Below are 14,659 nucleotides of genomic sequence, written 5' to 3' on the forward strand. Positions count from 1 at the left end.
CTTATGTTTTGTGCAATTGAGAGCTCGCTGAGGAGATCAATGCGCTATGAACATGCTATAAGTATGCACGAATTGTTAGTGTGCTTATGGTTATGGTTTGGTCTTAAGCAATTGAGACTAACGAGATCAATTCGCTTTTTGTACGCAATCCTTCTTGTTTTGTTTGTCCAAGAACAAGGAGAATTGGCGGAAAAGTGCCAAAGTGGACTTTGAATATGTGTATATGTATATACGAATATGTATGCAAATATAATATATGTTCAATTATTTTTTAATGTTAAGCTGCGTTTTTGTTAGATTTGAATAAATTAAGTATTTGTTGGTATAATTTATTTTACTGGTAATTTCACTTAATATTTTTATTTATTTTTTACATGATAGACAACCTTTTTTTTTAATATTTTTGCACAAGTTTAATATCTAATAGACCCAATGTATATAGGGTATAGCCCAGTCAGTTTGTATGTAAGCGCTTTTATATTATTTCGCTATAGAGAGAGGGCACGAAATCGGAATAGAAAAAATCCCTTGTATTTGTAAATATATAATTTAGCATATAAAACCACACTTGTTCGGTAAGTAAGTGGGTTATGCCTGTAAGTATATACTTGTACTTTGTATATGGTATTTTAATATGCATATATGTATGTATGTATGAATGTTTGTGTTTATTTTTTATTTGTTTTTCTCTCTTTTTTAGTCCTGCTTACTTTTTCATAAAACAGAGGGATGTTACCCAAAAATGTTTGAAAGTAAATACTTAGAATAAAGAGTGTTGCTGGAAAAAGTGTGTTGGAATACACAAAGGTTAAGTTGTTGATTTTACCGAACTGTTTTCGAATTTTCTAACAGTTTGGTAAATGTATTTTTTTTGTTATTACAGGGATTACATTTAGATCTGTAATTTTTACATTCATACATATACGCAGTATAAATTAAGTATATGTTCTTATATGAAATGAATACGCTCACTTTGGGCTTTGTAGGGTATAATATTGAATCTCCTTTCTTCTGAAGTCTTCCAGCTGTATTGTTGTTTAACAATTTGATGTTTAGATTCGCGCCCGTTTTTTTGTTTTTGTTTGTATTTAGGTTTTGTATTTTAGTTTCGCGCCCGATTGTGTGTTGCTTGTTTGCTGGTTGAACTGTTGAATATGTATGTATTTACACTTGTATATATGTGTGTATGTACATATACATTTTTATGTCACAGCACCCTTTTCTCATTTTTGATATACATACATGTATGTATATGTATATTGTTGTTTTTTAATGTCTTACTGCACTTTCTATTGTTTCGTATTTTTTGTTTCTAATATAGTATAATAATATGGGTATGTTGGTTTTTTCGTTTTTTGCTCTGCTTGGTCACTGCCCTGTTTTTTTTTTATTGCAATATGTATATTTATTTTTCTTTTCTTGAACCACTGCACTGTGTTATGTGTTGTATTTGTTTCTATAATGGATGAGTTGGTATTTTGTTTTTGTGTTTTCACAATTGGCACTTTTTGTCACCTCCTTTTAGGTTTTTCGCTATGCCAGTAAATAAGAAGTTATGCATATATGTACATATGTATATATGTATATTTGAGCATCACGGATTTTTTTTTTTTAATATATTTAGGTATCTCTATGTTTTTTTCTTGGTTTTTGTTTTCTTTTTCTTTGTAATTTGTTTTCGTGTTTGTCACTCCACCTTTTTGTAATTTTTAGTTCGTTAAATCCCTTTTTTTGTTTATTATGTATATACGTTTTTTTTTTTTTTTTTGGCTGGGTCACTGCACTTTTTCTTTTTTTTTTTGTAAGGTTTGTTTTATTTATTTTTTTTTTTTATAAATTATCCGAGGTGCCTTTCGGTAAGGCTCGAAGGACCATAGTTAATTCCGCAGTTTATTTGGGTATTCAAATCCCACTTACACCCGCGAAGAAAATTGCAAATAAAAATACGCGGGTAATTGGTTGTACTAGTTATTTACTTTAATTTGTTTAAATATTTAAAATACAATAAAGTTTTAAATATATTTAAATGTTATCGGTACGGCCGAGTTTAATGAATCGCACTGCGATATTGTTGCTACGTTGAATTGATCGCTCACAGGAACCAGGTTGAGCCGCAATCTGTCGAAGATCCAATTGTATGGTGCGTTGACGCGGCGTAGTATAGAGTATGTTGATGGTCGAATTGTATATATCGAATGTTTGTAGCGAATGTGTCTGCTTTTCCTTTTTCCCATCCTTTTGGTTGAGTGCTTTGATTGATGTAGAAGTGTGGTGAGTTGTGTTGAGTGGTATTGTATTATTAGTGTGGTGGCCGCTTGCTCTCTCAATTATGGAGTCATCAGCTGTGGTGAATTAAGCTGTCTTATTAGTGTGCGCCAGTTTTTTCGGGTAAAGTGGGTGGATGCTTAACTCATTTAAACAGTAAAAGTTTCGTTTAGAATTCTCCGTTAATATACATATATTTCACAATAATTAATTTGAAGTTATAGTGGTTTTTAAATAGGTGAAAAAATGGGGGCGCTAAAAAATATTTATTCTAAAAGTGGGCGGTAGACAAAATAAGTTTGGGAACCACTGATATAGGCGAATCAATGGAACTCGTAGATCGTTAAGAACAGTATGCGAGCGTATGGCTGTGTAAAACGTAAGTGAGAAAATTTTGCATTGTTCTCCGTGTTGTTGTATAAGCGACGATTTACGAATATGTGATAAACGATCGTTGTATTCTTTGTAGTCAACGATTCGTGTGCATGCGTGAGTGGAATAACCACACTTCAATTTTTAGCGAGTGTTGTTCAGCTTATTCTGCTGAATGAAGAGCGACGAAACGAAAGAAAATGAGAGATAACGAAAGCTCTCTGAACTTGTGAGAAGCAACGAGACAATTTTAAAATAACGGCAAATAATTTCAAAACGAATGTTCAGCGGAGTCCCGATTTGCAAGAACTCTGCCAGCGGAGTCTCAACTTTGGAATTTTCTACGCATTTAAGAAATACAACTTTTTTTTTGTTTTTTTTTTTTGTTAAACAGCGAATTTACATTTTTAGACGTTTTTTACGATTTATTTTTATTAATTCACATAGTTTTTGACGACATACGTACTTTTTTTTCTCACAAATGCGACTTTACGTTTGTACGCGTAGATTTTAATCCCACTTCTGAGGCGGTCTTTTGATTTATTAATATTATACAAATAGTTTATTTAATCTTTTAAAGTTAGTTTTACAAAGTTTAGAAAATAAAGAAATAATAAAATAGATTTCGCTGTTCGTTACGTGTGTATGCAATCGACGCCACTCTACGACTCTCTTCATGTACAGATGCCACCCCTTGGCTATTGCTATTTTGTACATAGGTTGCCAGATTGTTGACACTACCATCAGTATTGGTTAGTGGTGCACTGGATCTTGTGGAACTTTGTGACGGCTGAACTTCAGAGCTTTCTGATCTTGAACGTACCGGCACAGGCAAATTTTCATCATGAGGTATCCAAGATGATGATGAAGGAAGATCTGGATAAAAAATCGTTTCTGCATTTTCACCAGATCGACGCTTACTTGGGTTAAACATACAAAAATAACAGTCATGGACATGATCACTAGGTTCTCTCCAAATCCTTGGCATCGCAAACTTCATGTGTTGATTTTCTCCTCGATACCAAGCTAGAAATAACAAAATTACAAGGGTCATATATAAATTTGCTCTACAATTTTAAAAATCTTAAATTTTGATTTCTTACCGTCTAAAGTTTTTTTACAATTAACGCAGGTGAAGTGAGGTACCCAATTTTCATTTTGATTACTGACTTTTAGGTTAAAATAGGTTTCATAGGCGTCGCAAAGTTTCAAATTTGTTGATAAAGCAAATATTTTACTTCTCACTTTAATAAATTCACCGCAAATAAAACAGAATGAATCAACATCATTATTACACTGACTTGATGCCATTTTTTAACCGAAGCAAGCATAAGAATAGAAACCCCCAAAAAAAATATTTTTTTTGTTGACCGGTGTAATTAATTTCTGGACCTGTGGATAGGTAAGTATATGCTTCAATATATCATATTAATATTTGTTTGAATGTTGGTTTGTATATATTAGTAAGTACTAAGTCATGTTTGTTGAATTTATGTATTTTATGCGTATGATTTTGATAAGAGAATATATAAATACTAGAGGACCCGCTTACGTTTTACTGTGGCTGATACATAGATAGTACTACTATACAATCTACATATAAGATTTCTATTAGTTAGATTATAAGTATTAGTTAAGGAATAATCGCATTTTTGATGAAGCAACAAAAATGAATCAAAAAGCATTTCGTGCGTTAAGAAAGAATTGGTTTTTGGGGTAAAAATACTATTGAATTTGAGCTGTGCATCAGTGAAATCAATCGAGTCCAATCGATTGTCAACCTGGTGGACCGCATATTAAGAAACGGTTCTCAAACGTGGAAAGACAAAAAAATCTGCTGGCAAGGTTATGGCATCAGTCTTTTGGGATGCCCGTGGTATATTATTCATCGAATGTTAAATGAGCCAGTTTTAATTCATTGCATTGTGTATTTGATTGCAGTTCTATTCTACCATTCCCAATATTTAGCAATTTTATTATTTTTCGGGAAGGATCAGTTTGAAATTGTACACATATACATATATGTATTCATCGTTCCCGTTTAAATATTGCATTGCTCTGTGCAATGCTTCGAAAAGATTTCTGTATATCTCAAATTTTAATAGACCTTTTTATCAACACTTCAGTTATGCCGCTATTTTTTTATGCCAGACCTTTTGCAATTTTGAATTGCCTGTCAAGATACGCCCTCCAATAGTTAGCAGGTATGAAAAAAATGTTATAGCTACCCACAGATGTATGAATCACCCAATTTATTACTTAAGAACGAACAACTCTGTCCACAATATAAAACTTGATCCACAGATGTCGCCTTTTACTTTGGCATCGTTTTCTTTAATGCACGTTTACGCAAATTTAAGGTTTGAATATTGGATACTGCGATGGTAGCGCCATCTATCGGTCAAACATTCCAAAATTAACAATTCATTAAAAATGAAAAAATAATTTTAAAATTGTAAATCTAAACCATTCTCGAATCTCCTTGAACATACACATAATATTTCATCAAAATCGGTCAATCCGCTTAGGAGCAGTTCAAATGCCAACACACGGTCAGAAGATTTATATATATAAAGATGTATGTTTGTATTTATTCTCGCTTTTATATTAGATTTTTTTGTGCCTTTTTCTTACTTATTTTATGCGATGCTGCTTATTGTTTGAAGAAACAGAATTACTGGAAAGATTTCCAAATAAATACTTGTATATAATTGTTGGTTTCCTTTTATAACGGGTTTGTATACACAAGGGTAAGCTTATAAAGCAGTAAATGATTTCCTTATGTTTTTATATTATACAAATATATGGATCATATAGTATTTAGTCAAACTGTTTTTTGTTCCCGTTTTGGAATCGGTCAAACGGATTGAAAAAATCTTAAGCGTTTTTATACTCTCGCAACAAAGTTGCTAAAGAGAGTATTATAGTTTTGTTCACATAACGGTTGTTTGTAAGTCCTAAAACTAAAAGAGTCAGATATAGGGTTATATATACCAAAGTGATCAGGGTGACGAGTAGAGTTGAAATCCGGATGTCCGTCCGTCTGTCCGTCCGTCCGTGCAAGCTGTAACTTGAGTAAAAATTGAGATCTCATAATGAAACTTGGTACACGCATTTCTTGGCTCTATAAGAAGGTTAAGTTCGAAGATGGGCAAAATCGGTCCACTGCCACGCCCACAAAATGGCGGAAACCGAAAACCTATAAAATGTCATAACTAAGCCATAAATAAAGATATTAAAGTGGATCGCATTAGGGAGGGGCATATTTAGAAGTAATTTTTTTGGAAAAGTGGGCGTGGCCCCGCCCCCTGCTAAGTTTTTTGTACATATCTCGGAAACTACTATAGCTATGTCAACCAAACTCTACATAATCGTTTCCTTCAGACATTTCCATATACAGTTCAAAAATGGAAGAAATCGGATAATAACCACGCCCACCTCCCATACAAAGGTTATGTTGAAAATCACTAAAAGTGCGTCAACCGACTAACAAAAAACGTCAGAAACACAAAATTTTACGGAAGAAATGACAGAAGGAAGCTGCACCCAGACTTTTTGTAAAAATTGAAAATGGGCGTGGCGTCGCCCACTTATGGACCAAAAAGCATATCTCAGGAACTCCTCGACCGATTTCAATGAAATTCGGTATATAATATTTCCTTAACACCCTGATGACATGTACGAAATATGGGTGAAATTGGTTCACAACCACGCCTTCTTCCAATATAATAAAACTTTACACAAATACGGTATTTGAGCTGAGGTATCCCTTGTGGAAAAATTGTCGTGATCGGACTATAACTTTTCAAGGTCCCTGATATCGAACACGAAGAACTCAGTGCCTAACCTAACCTAACCTAATTTTTCACCGAAAATATCGGTAAATCTCCCAGATTTTATTTGTAATTAATTTTACAGCAAAATAAAAAAATATGTAAATGACGGATAATGAAATCTCGATTATCACTTTATCATGCGAGAGTATAAAATGCTCGGTGACACCCGAACTTAGCCCTTCCTTACTTGTTAAGATTAAAGTTAAAAATTGGACTCACTGAGATGCGCAACTAAAAGCTAATTGCCTTCTTCTTTATTACATTAGTTCATTAGTTAGCCTAAATCTTAACCTAAAGGCTTAGACTAGTGGTAAGTATGTAGACAAAAAAGAGGTAAGTATAGTATGTAGTTCCAATTCAATTCAGCAATCTAGTAATTCATGGTAATAGAATATTCGAATACATAGGTAGTAGATGATGGTTATGTTTATACTATACAAATTGTAAGTATTTTACATGATGTAAAACATTGTATAATGTATTCAAATATTATTCAATTATTTTGACAAATTTATTTCTTAAAAAATATTTTTAGATTTATAAAATCGCATGACGCAACACTGGCCGCCTTGACAGGATCATGATCTTTCAACTTCGACAGGCAGCAGGGCGAGCTTGTGAATAGGGCGCTTAATGGTGCCTGCTTTGGTTGCCATGTCTGCCACTCGTACCTTTCCGTCTCGTGCCCACTGCTGCGGTGGCGTGTTGTCTTCGTTGACGAAGACGAGATCGCCGGGCTGCAGGTTGAGTTTCGGATACAGCCATTTGTTGCGCTCCTGAAGACTGGTAATGTACGTTTTGAACCACTGTCGACAAAACTGTTGCTTGAGACAGCAAACAAGTTGCCATCTCTCGTAACAGCGAATTGGGTCCGTTGACACTTGTGCCGGTGGTAAAGCTCGGAGGGAGCACCATATTAGTACGTGTGCTGGAGTCAATGCTTCGCCGTCGCTGGGATTCTGGCTCAACGGTGCGAGGGGCCACTAGTTGAGGATGGGTTCCATTTCGGCCAGCAGTGTTCCCAGTTCTTCGGCGGTGAGCAGCACGTTGCCCATTGCGCGCACGGCGAGGTGTTTGGCGGACTTCACTGCCGCCTACCATAATCCGCCGAAATGCGGCGCCCTCCGTGGTATAAAGGCGAACCTGAACCCTTCTTCGGCGGCGAATCCCATTACTTCCGGAGACTGGGACAGAAACGCCTCTTTGAGTTCGCGCAACTTGCGATCGGCGCCGATGAAGTTGGTTGCGTTGTCGCTGTATATCGTCTGTGGCACCCTCGGTGACCAATGAACCTTTTTAGGGCGAGAATAAAGGAATTAGTTGATAAGTCAGAAACTAATTCTAAGTGTACAGCTTTTGACGTGAAACAAACGAAAACTGCGTATTTTTAATGTAGTATAAATTAGACCACAAAAATCTACGCCACATATAAGAAAGGGTCGTAGCGCTCGAAGTCTTTCAACTGGCAAGTTTCCCATTATTTGGGTTTGCAACCTCGGCTTATAATGAAAGCAGTGTGTACAGTTTCTTATGGTTCTACAGCATGCTTCTCTTGCATTAATGAGGCATATGCGTTCTCGAAGAATCGCAACCAACGCTTTTGCCCCTGCATGGTGATTTCGAAAGGGCGTGAACCGTAAATAATTGATATCTAAGTGCGCAGATTGAGTTTTTGCAAGTTTGCGGGTAGCGTGGCGCCTTTCGTCAGTTTTTGGATTTCATTCGCAAATTCTGAATGTTGAATCACCTGAACAATTTTCAAAAAACTCAAGTGTAATTCGTCAGATGTCAGGTCCCTTCCCTCCGTAGGCATTTTTGGTCGTCTAATCCACCGTAATAGATAGGCAACCACATGAAGCATTTTTTGATGAGAAGAGAGTTTTTCGATAAGGTTCAATAGTGTATTCTCTTCCACATTTAGGGCGAGTGTGAAAGTATTTTTCTTCTACTCTAATGCTTCATCGTCTGGGGAGAGCTGGAAGAGAGTGTTAATTGGCCATAAAGCGGGGTCTTCTAGGAGGAACTGTGGACCGTCAAACCATATTGAATTATTCAATTCATCCACTTTACAACCCCGAGACACTTGATCCGCAGGATTTTGTTTTGTTGGCTCATGTCGCCAATTTATATTGTCAGTTAATTCTTGGATTTCAGACACTCTATTTGCAACAAAGGTTTGCAATGAAGATGGATCCGTTTTTACCCAATGCAATACGATTTCAGAGCACTGAAAATTACAACACTGAAATTATATAAAGAAACTGTGTCCAAATTCTCGCAAGCAAAACTCTCTTTGGAAAGCACAAAAGTCTTTCAAGCCACCAGTAGATTCCAACATGCCTCTAAGACAGTTGAATGGTAATTGGGCACGTAGTGATGAGGATAAGGTATTTCAACCCAACTGCCCAAAGGACAACTTTGAGTTGCCAACCTTGCCCAATACCGCAAACGAGTCGCATGTGTCTATTAGGACTTCTACTTCCGAAGTTACTAGAATAATAAAAGAACTTAACCCCAAAAATGCTAATTAAAATACCAAATATTGCCGTAAGGATGCTCATTTTGCTCTTCAATGCAATTCTTAATCTCGGACACTATCCAAATTCATGGAAAAAGTCGCAGATTATCTTGATAGACAAACCTGGGAAAGACTTAACACAGCCGTCTTCATACAGACCAATCAGTCCTCTACCCTGTCTTTCTAAGATATTTGAAAAATTGATACTATCAAAGATGACTCCTTTCCTCCGCGAGGATGTATGCCATTCAACTGTGGGGTACGACCTGTGCAACTAATATAGACATAATACAAAGGTTCCAATCAAAAATGCTTAGATCAATCACGTGTTCACCATCGTACATGCGTAATGAAAATATCCATAAAGACCTTGGTATTTCTATGGTAAGGAAAGAAGTTAGAGACAGCAGAATTAAATATATATCTAATCTCCGTGATCACCCAAACCCTTTGGCTAATGCTTTGGTACATTCCTGCGATCAAACACGCCTTAAAAGAAAATATATGCCCGCGTACTGAGGAGCAATGTATGACCAAAACAGCTCAGTCACTTGCTTGAGCGTGTCTAGTTTTTAAATAGGTTTAAGATTTTATTACGAGTACTTATTGTTAGGCTTTCAAAACAAAAAGCAGATTCAAGAAATAAAAAGATATTGAAACAAAAAAAAGAGTCTGCCCAAATATATAATTTTTTCAAATTGTCGATTCAACATTGGCGCAATTCGTGACCATAATTTGGCAAGAAGATGTGCTGTCGAGAGCTCGATACGCGGAAGAGACTTGGTCTTCAGCGGAGCCACTCTAGAATTTGCAGTAAGCAGCGTACATTTGACACCACTAGTAGATTGGTTTCGTATGTATATGCAGCATCCGTACGCTCTTATTGAAGCGTCGGAGAAGCCATGTATTTGGCAGATAGCACTCGACTCTAGATTTACGTATCGAGGAATGCTAATTGATGACAGCTGAAGTAGGTTGGATTTGAAATTCTGCCAGCTGGTATCAAGGCGCAATGGAATCGACTTATCCCAATCTAGTCCAATCCAAAGCTCTTGCAATAAGATTTTTGCTTTGGTAACTAGTGGGGCTAATAATCCAAGAGGATCGAAAAGGCGATCAGAGACTGATAGTATGTTTCGTTTAGTAGCTCGCAGATCATGAAAATTGGCATCCAAAACAAATCGAAACAAATCCTCTTTCGGCAACCAATGGATTCCTAGTGTTTTAGTTGAGTTTTTGTGATTGAAGCTTAATGACTTTTCAGTACAATTACTGTCAAAAAATTTAAGGTGGTTCGAAAACCACTTCGTTAAGGTGAATCCGTCCGAGTTTAATATTTTAATTACTTCACTTCTTATAAGATCTAAAGACGTTGTATTGACGAAAAATTGTTCACACTCATTTTGTTCAGGTGTGAGTTTGTTGCCAATTGTTTCTGAAGGAAGTTCCTCCAAAGCCCAGAATTTTTGGACTACTTAATACATTGACGTTAAGTCTTCTTCAGTTGGCATAATATGCTATTTACTTCGAGAGGAGGACTAAGACTAAGACGAAAAAGGTATCTGCTCCTAATAACATATCGATCTTTGGGGATTTTTGGAATTCTGGATCCACCATTTTAATATTGTACGGAATTTTCCAACCATTAAGATTAATGGTATGGTCTGGATGATTAGCCGAAATACATCGTATAATTCGTAATTATTTACGCGCGACTTAACAAATGCGCTTAATTTGGTCCCGACTTTTGTACTTGAATTTCCTATCCCTATAATATTTAAAAACCTGTATTGGCGTCGAATCCGCAGTTTTTGGGCCAAATCCTCCGTCATGAAGTTGACTTGACTTCCTGAGTCCAGCAAGGCTCATACGGGCAGGTACTCTCCACAGTTTGATTTCACAAGAATAACTGCTGTTGCCAACATTACCCGATCGGGCACACTTATTGTATGCATTGCGTGTGTAGTTGTTGTTGGTTGCGGATGAGGTTCAGCAGCGAATATTCATATACTTACAGCCGACACTTCATCAATCATCGCTCGCATTGAAGGGGCTGGTGGCTTACGCATAGTTGGCAACTCAAAAAGTTTTGAAATCGTATTAAAAAAATCAAACATTTATTGTCGTAAACCTTTTTGAGACTTGCCAACGCCTTCGAATAATTTTCATCCGACATGTAAAACGCCTTTACCGTGCCCAGAGGCTCCCCTGATAGACAGTTAACCAGTTGGTTAAATTTTTCAATATCTGGGATGTTTGGATCGTTGTGAATCAAACTCTAAAATAAACTCATGAAATTTTTAAATTCCGAATATTCTCCCTTGAATTTCGACAAATTCATTTTTGGGAGCCTTGAGCTGTGAGACGTTACGAATGATGTTTCAGCAATAGATGTTCTATTTTTGGCCAAAATTGTTTTAATTATAGATTTTGTTTCAACAATTATGTCCTCTAACTCCCCTCGGGCCATGTTGTCTTCATCAATCTCGCCAATTTTAGATTGACATTTCATCAATTTCTGACTATGTGAGTCTAGTATGTCAAGACGACATTCCAATTCGATTGAATCTAATGACATATTATTTTTAGAAGACCCGTTTTTATGCGTAAAATGCTACTTTTCGCCACCGTCCTTTGACGCTTTAATGACTTTAAGGCGATCAACTCCTTACTTGGAGAGAGGTTGGCGATAGTTGGCTTTGGCTTGCTCGTTTTTGTTTGTTTAAATTGAATTTCCAAAAAAAAGACTATACAGGTTGGCAACAGATATATTAAGAATCGATAACGAAAACGAAAAATATATATATCGATTCTCAAATATACGAAAGCCAAACCAATTGCAATAAAGGTTGGCAACAAATATATTTGGAATCGGTTACGAAAACGAGAAAAAATAATATCGATTCTCAAGTATACGAAAGCCAAACCGATGAGGTATGCAAAATGAGCAATACCACAGTTGAACGTTCTTGAATTTTTTTTAACGAGAAAATTTTCCAAAGAACCGGATTGTAAAACTTTATTTCGTTTAAAGTGCTTTGTCTGCAATATATAAAAATGTCCCACCTTAATGTTTAATTAAGAATGCTACCGCAAATCCCAAAATTCCCCTTTCATTTAGATGCATAGATGCATAAATGCATATGTATGTATATATGTATACGTATGTGAATATTAAAATATAATATTATATATGTATATATGCAATAATAAAAAAGTATATGTATGTGAAAAATTGTGTAAAGAGGGAGAGACAAAAACTGAAAGTGTGCACTTTCTCTTTTTTTTACTTTTGGTATTTTTCTTTATTCGCACCACTTTCAGTGATTCGCACTCGTTACCTGTTGTGAATGCATAGGCGGTTGCGTTCAATTCCCTTTTGCAGAGAATGCAATTGCAGCTCATTCCCACGAAGCAGAGGATCTGGTGTCGACGTTAGCAGCGACGGTGTTGACGTGGACTTGGCAGCGGCGAGAAAGTCGGCGTTGACGCAGCAGCAGTGGGACGATGGTGTTGATGCAAGCCCGTTCGGTACCGATGTTATCCCAAAATAGCTGTTTAATGTTATTAACGGCCGAAGTTGTCGGTTTTTGGTTTTACGGCAGTGTCGACCAAACTACCACACGCACAAAATTATGCAAATGTTAGTTAAGAAGAACAAGAAGCGAAGCAAGCAGCGAAATAAAAAGTAAACAAAGCAGCTACACCGAAAATAAAGAGCAACTATAAACGACGCATTTTTCTTTTGTTTACCCTTTTCTTCAGTATCAACTGCTTTGTAAATGTTCTTTTTTTTAAATTCGCTAATTTGTTTTCTCTTTCGGAAATTTCAAGATTAGAAATATCTTTATGAGTATTTAAAAAATGCTTTTCTAAATTGAAAAGACGTTTACTCTTAAAAGTACTCTTGCACAACATACATTGCGCAAGATTATTTTCATTTTCATACATAAAAAATTTATCCATTTTTTTGCTCAGTGCAAGAACAAATTTTGCCGTAGCGAGTGTCTAATTTGCTGCGAAGCTTCGGGCATGTTGGTGTGAAAAAACGATCGCTCAACTGTAGGTGTGAAAAATCGAAGACTAAAAATAGTAGGAGCTGGTCGAGGCTGTTTTACGGCTGTTTTTTTAACGGGTTTGTACCTCTTTTCCGGCACTTTTTAGCGGCACTCGCGACACTCTTTTTTTTTAACGGCACTTTATGTTTATGTTATAAATTTGCTTCACCGCAATAAATCTCATGCACTAACTTTATCAGAAAAAATAAATACAAATGCTTTTATTTCAACACTCCACTGTATGCGGTTTAACCGAATTATCCACCTTTGATTTTGGTTTCTCTCCTTCCTTGTGTTTGCGCACTATTAGGTTGGTGAATTTTACTGAACGTTTGTCATGTACGTAGGTATTATTTTTTCACCACATACTTCACAAAACTTTCCTTCAATTTTTAGTTTTGGTTAGTTTATATTTTATTTTCTTTATGTTTGATTTTACCAATTCGTTTCGTTTTTATTCACTTCAGCGTATGTCGCATGTGTGCTCTTCGCAATTATTTTACATATGTATACACAAAGTGTTATATTTCTCACAAGCCACTGCTATTTTTTAATCAGCCCTGTCATGCAATCCATCGTAGACTGTTTTTTCGGGAAAGTTACGAAACTGCTATCATGCAATTCGAACAGTTCCGAAAATAAGTTCGAAATTCGTAGAGTTGCATTCACTGAATTCACTCGGAAAGAAAAATTTTTAAGTTTAGCGGAATTTTTGTACGACAGGTTTGTGCTAACGGAGAAATAAATTTCCATATGTAGGAGTCGTGATTGCTGCTTGGAAACTGAGCATTCACATAACGTATTTTCATTTTATTGTCACATATCTGCAAAACATTGATTAAGATGTTTGAAATGCGAATTTGTCACCAAACTTACAATCATGGCGTTGATACTAAAGTATCCTTTGCGGTTATAATAGAGAAACTTATCTTTAGTTGGAGCAACGATTTTAATATGTGTCCCGTCTACACACAAAATCGCGCCTGGAAATCCGTATTTCTAAAAAAAAAAACTTTTTCGCTTCACTTTTTTCAACATTACTTAACTCGAGGTTTATCCACTGAGGGCACAAATGGGACTGAAGCAATCCCAATACTTCTTTTAAGATGCAACAAAATGTTGACTGAGCCATTGGAATATCGAAGTCTTTACCCACTACATGCTGATAGGCTCCTTCAGCTAAAAACCGTAAAACCGAAAACAATCGATGAAGTAAAGATTTAGATGACGATCTTGAAGAACTTGCATTCCTCTCTGGAGCATCGAGGACATACGTAAAGGCCGCCTTATTTAAGCGATAGTTTTTAATAAACCTATTTTAGAAAAATAATTTTAATAAAATTTAACAATGAATTTTTGTGGACTTTTCAACTGTACATTGTTTCGTCCACATCGAAAGGGTTGCTCTTGTCCCTCAGTGATTTTCGGTGAATTTTTAGATCACGCCGACTTCTCTTACGTTCTTCCTCAAGCAACATAAATAAAAACGTTAGCGAATACATATTATGTTCGTAAAAACAATTTGAATATAAACGATTTCACTTTTACCAATCAAAATTTTAATTTTTTCTTCTACACAGCTGATTTCGAAATGTCAAAATTAAGTCTGG

At 35.9% G+C, this 14,659-nt stretch overlaps 1 protein-coding gene across 1 annotated transcript; it reads right to left on the bottom strand.

Annotated features, from left to right (window-relative positions):
• Positions 1-6,704: 6,704 nt before the first annotated feature.
• Positions 6,705-14,065, bottom strand: LOC125777165 (uncharacterized). The gene is made up of 2 exons (XM_049451428.1): positions 12,333-14,065; positions 6,705-7,765 (listed from the first exon to the last, which is right to left on the bottom strand). Exons 1-2 carry the CDS (start codon positions 12,394-12,396, stop codon positions 7,104-7,106), a joined length of 726 nt encoding a protein of 241 aa, XP_049307385.1. The 5' UTR covers positions 12,397-14,065; the 3' UTR covers positions 6,705-7,103.
• Positions 14,066-14,659: the final 594 nt, after the last annotated feature.

Source organism: Bactrocera dorsalis, chromosome 3, assembly GCF_023373825.1.
Source record: "Bactrocera dorsalis isolate Fly_Bdor chromosome 3, ASM2337382v1, whole genome shotgun sequence".
Taxonomy (NCBI): Eukaryota; Metazoa; Arthropoda; class Insecta; order Diptera; family Tephritidae; genus Bactrocera; species Bactrocera dorsalis.

Excerpts from the sequence above, each read along its gene's own strand:
- LOC125777165 (XM_049451428.1), bottom strand. The coding sequence starts at position 12,396 with ATGAGCTGCAATTGCATTCTCTGCAAAAGGGAATTGAACGCAACCGCC. Across the intron at positions 7,766-12,332 it reads CGCCTATGCATTCACAACAG|GTTCATTGGTCACCGAGGGT; the intron begins GTAACGAGTGCG and ends CGCCCTAAAAAG.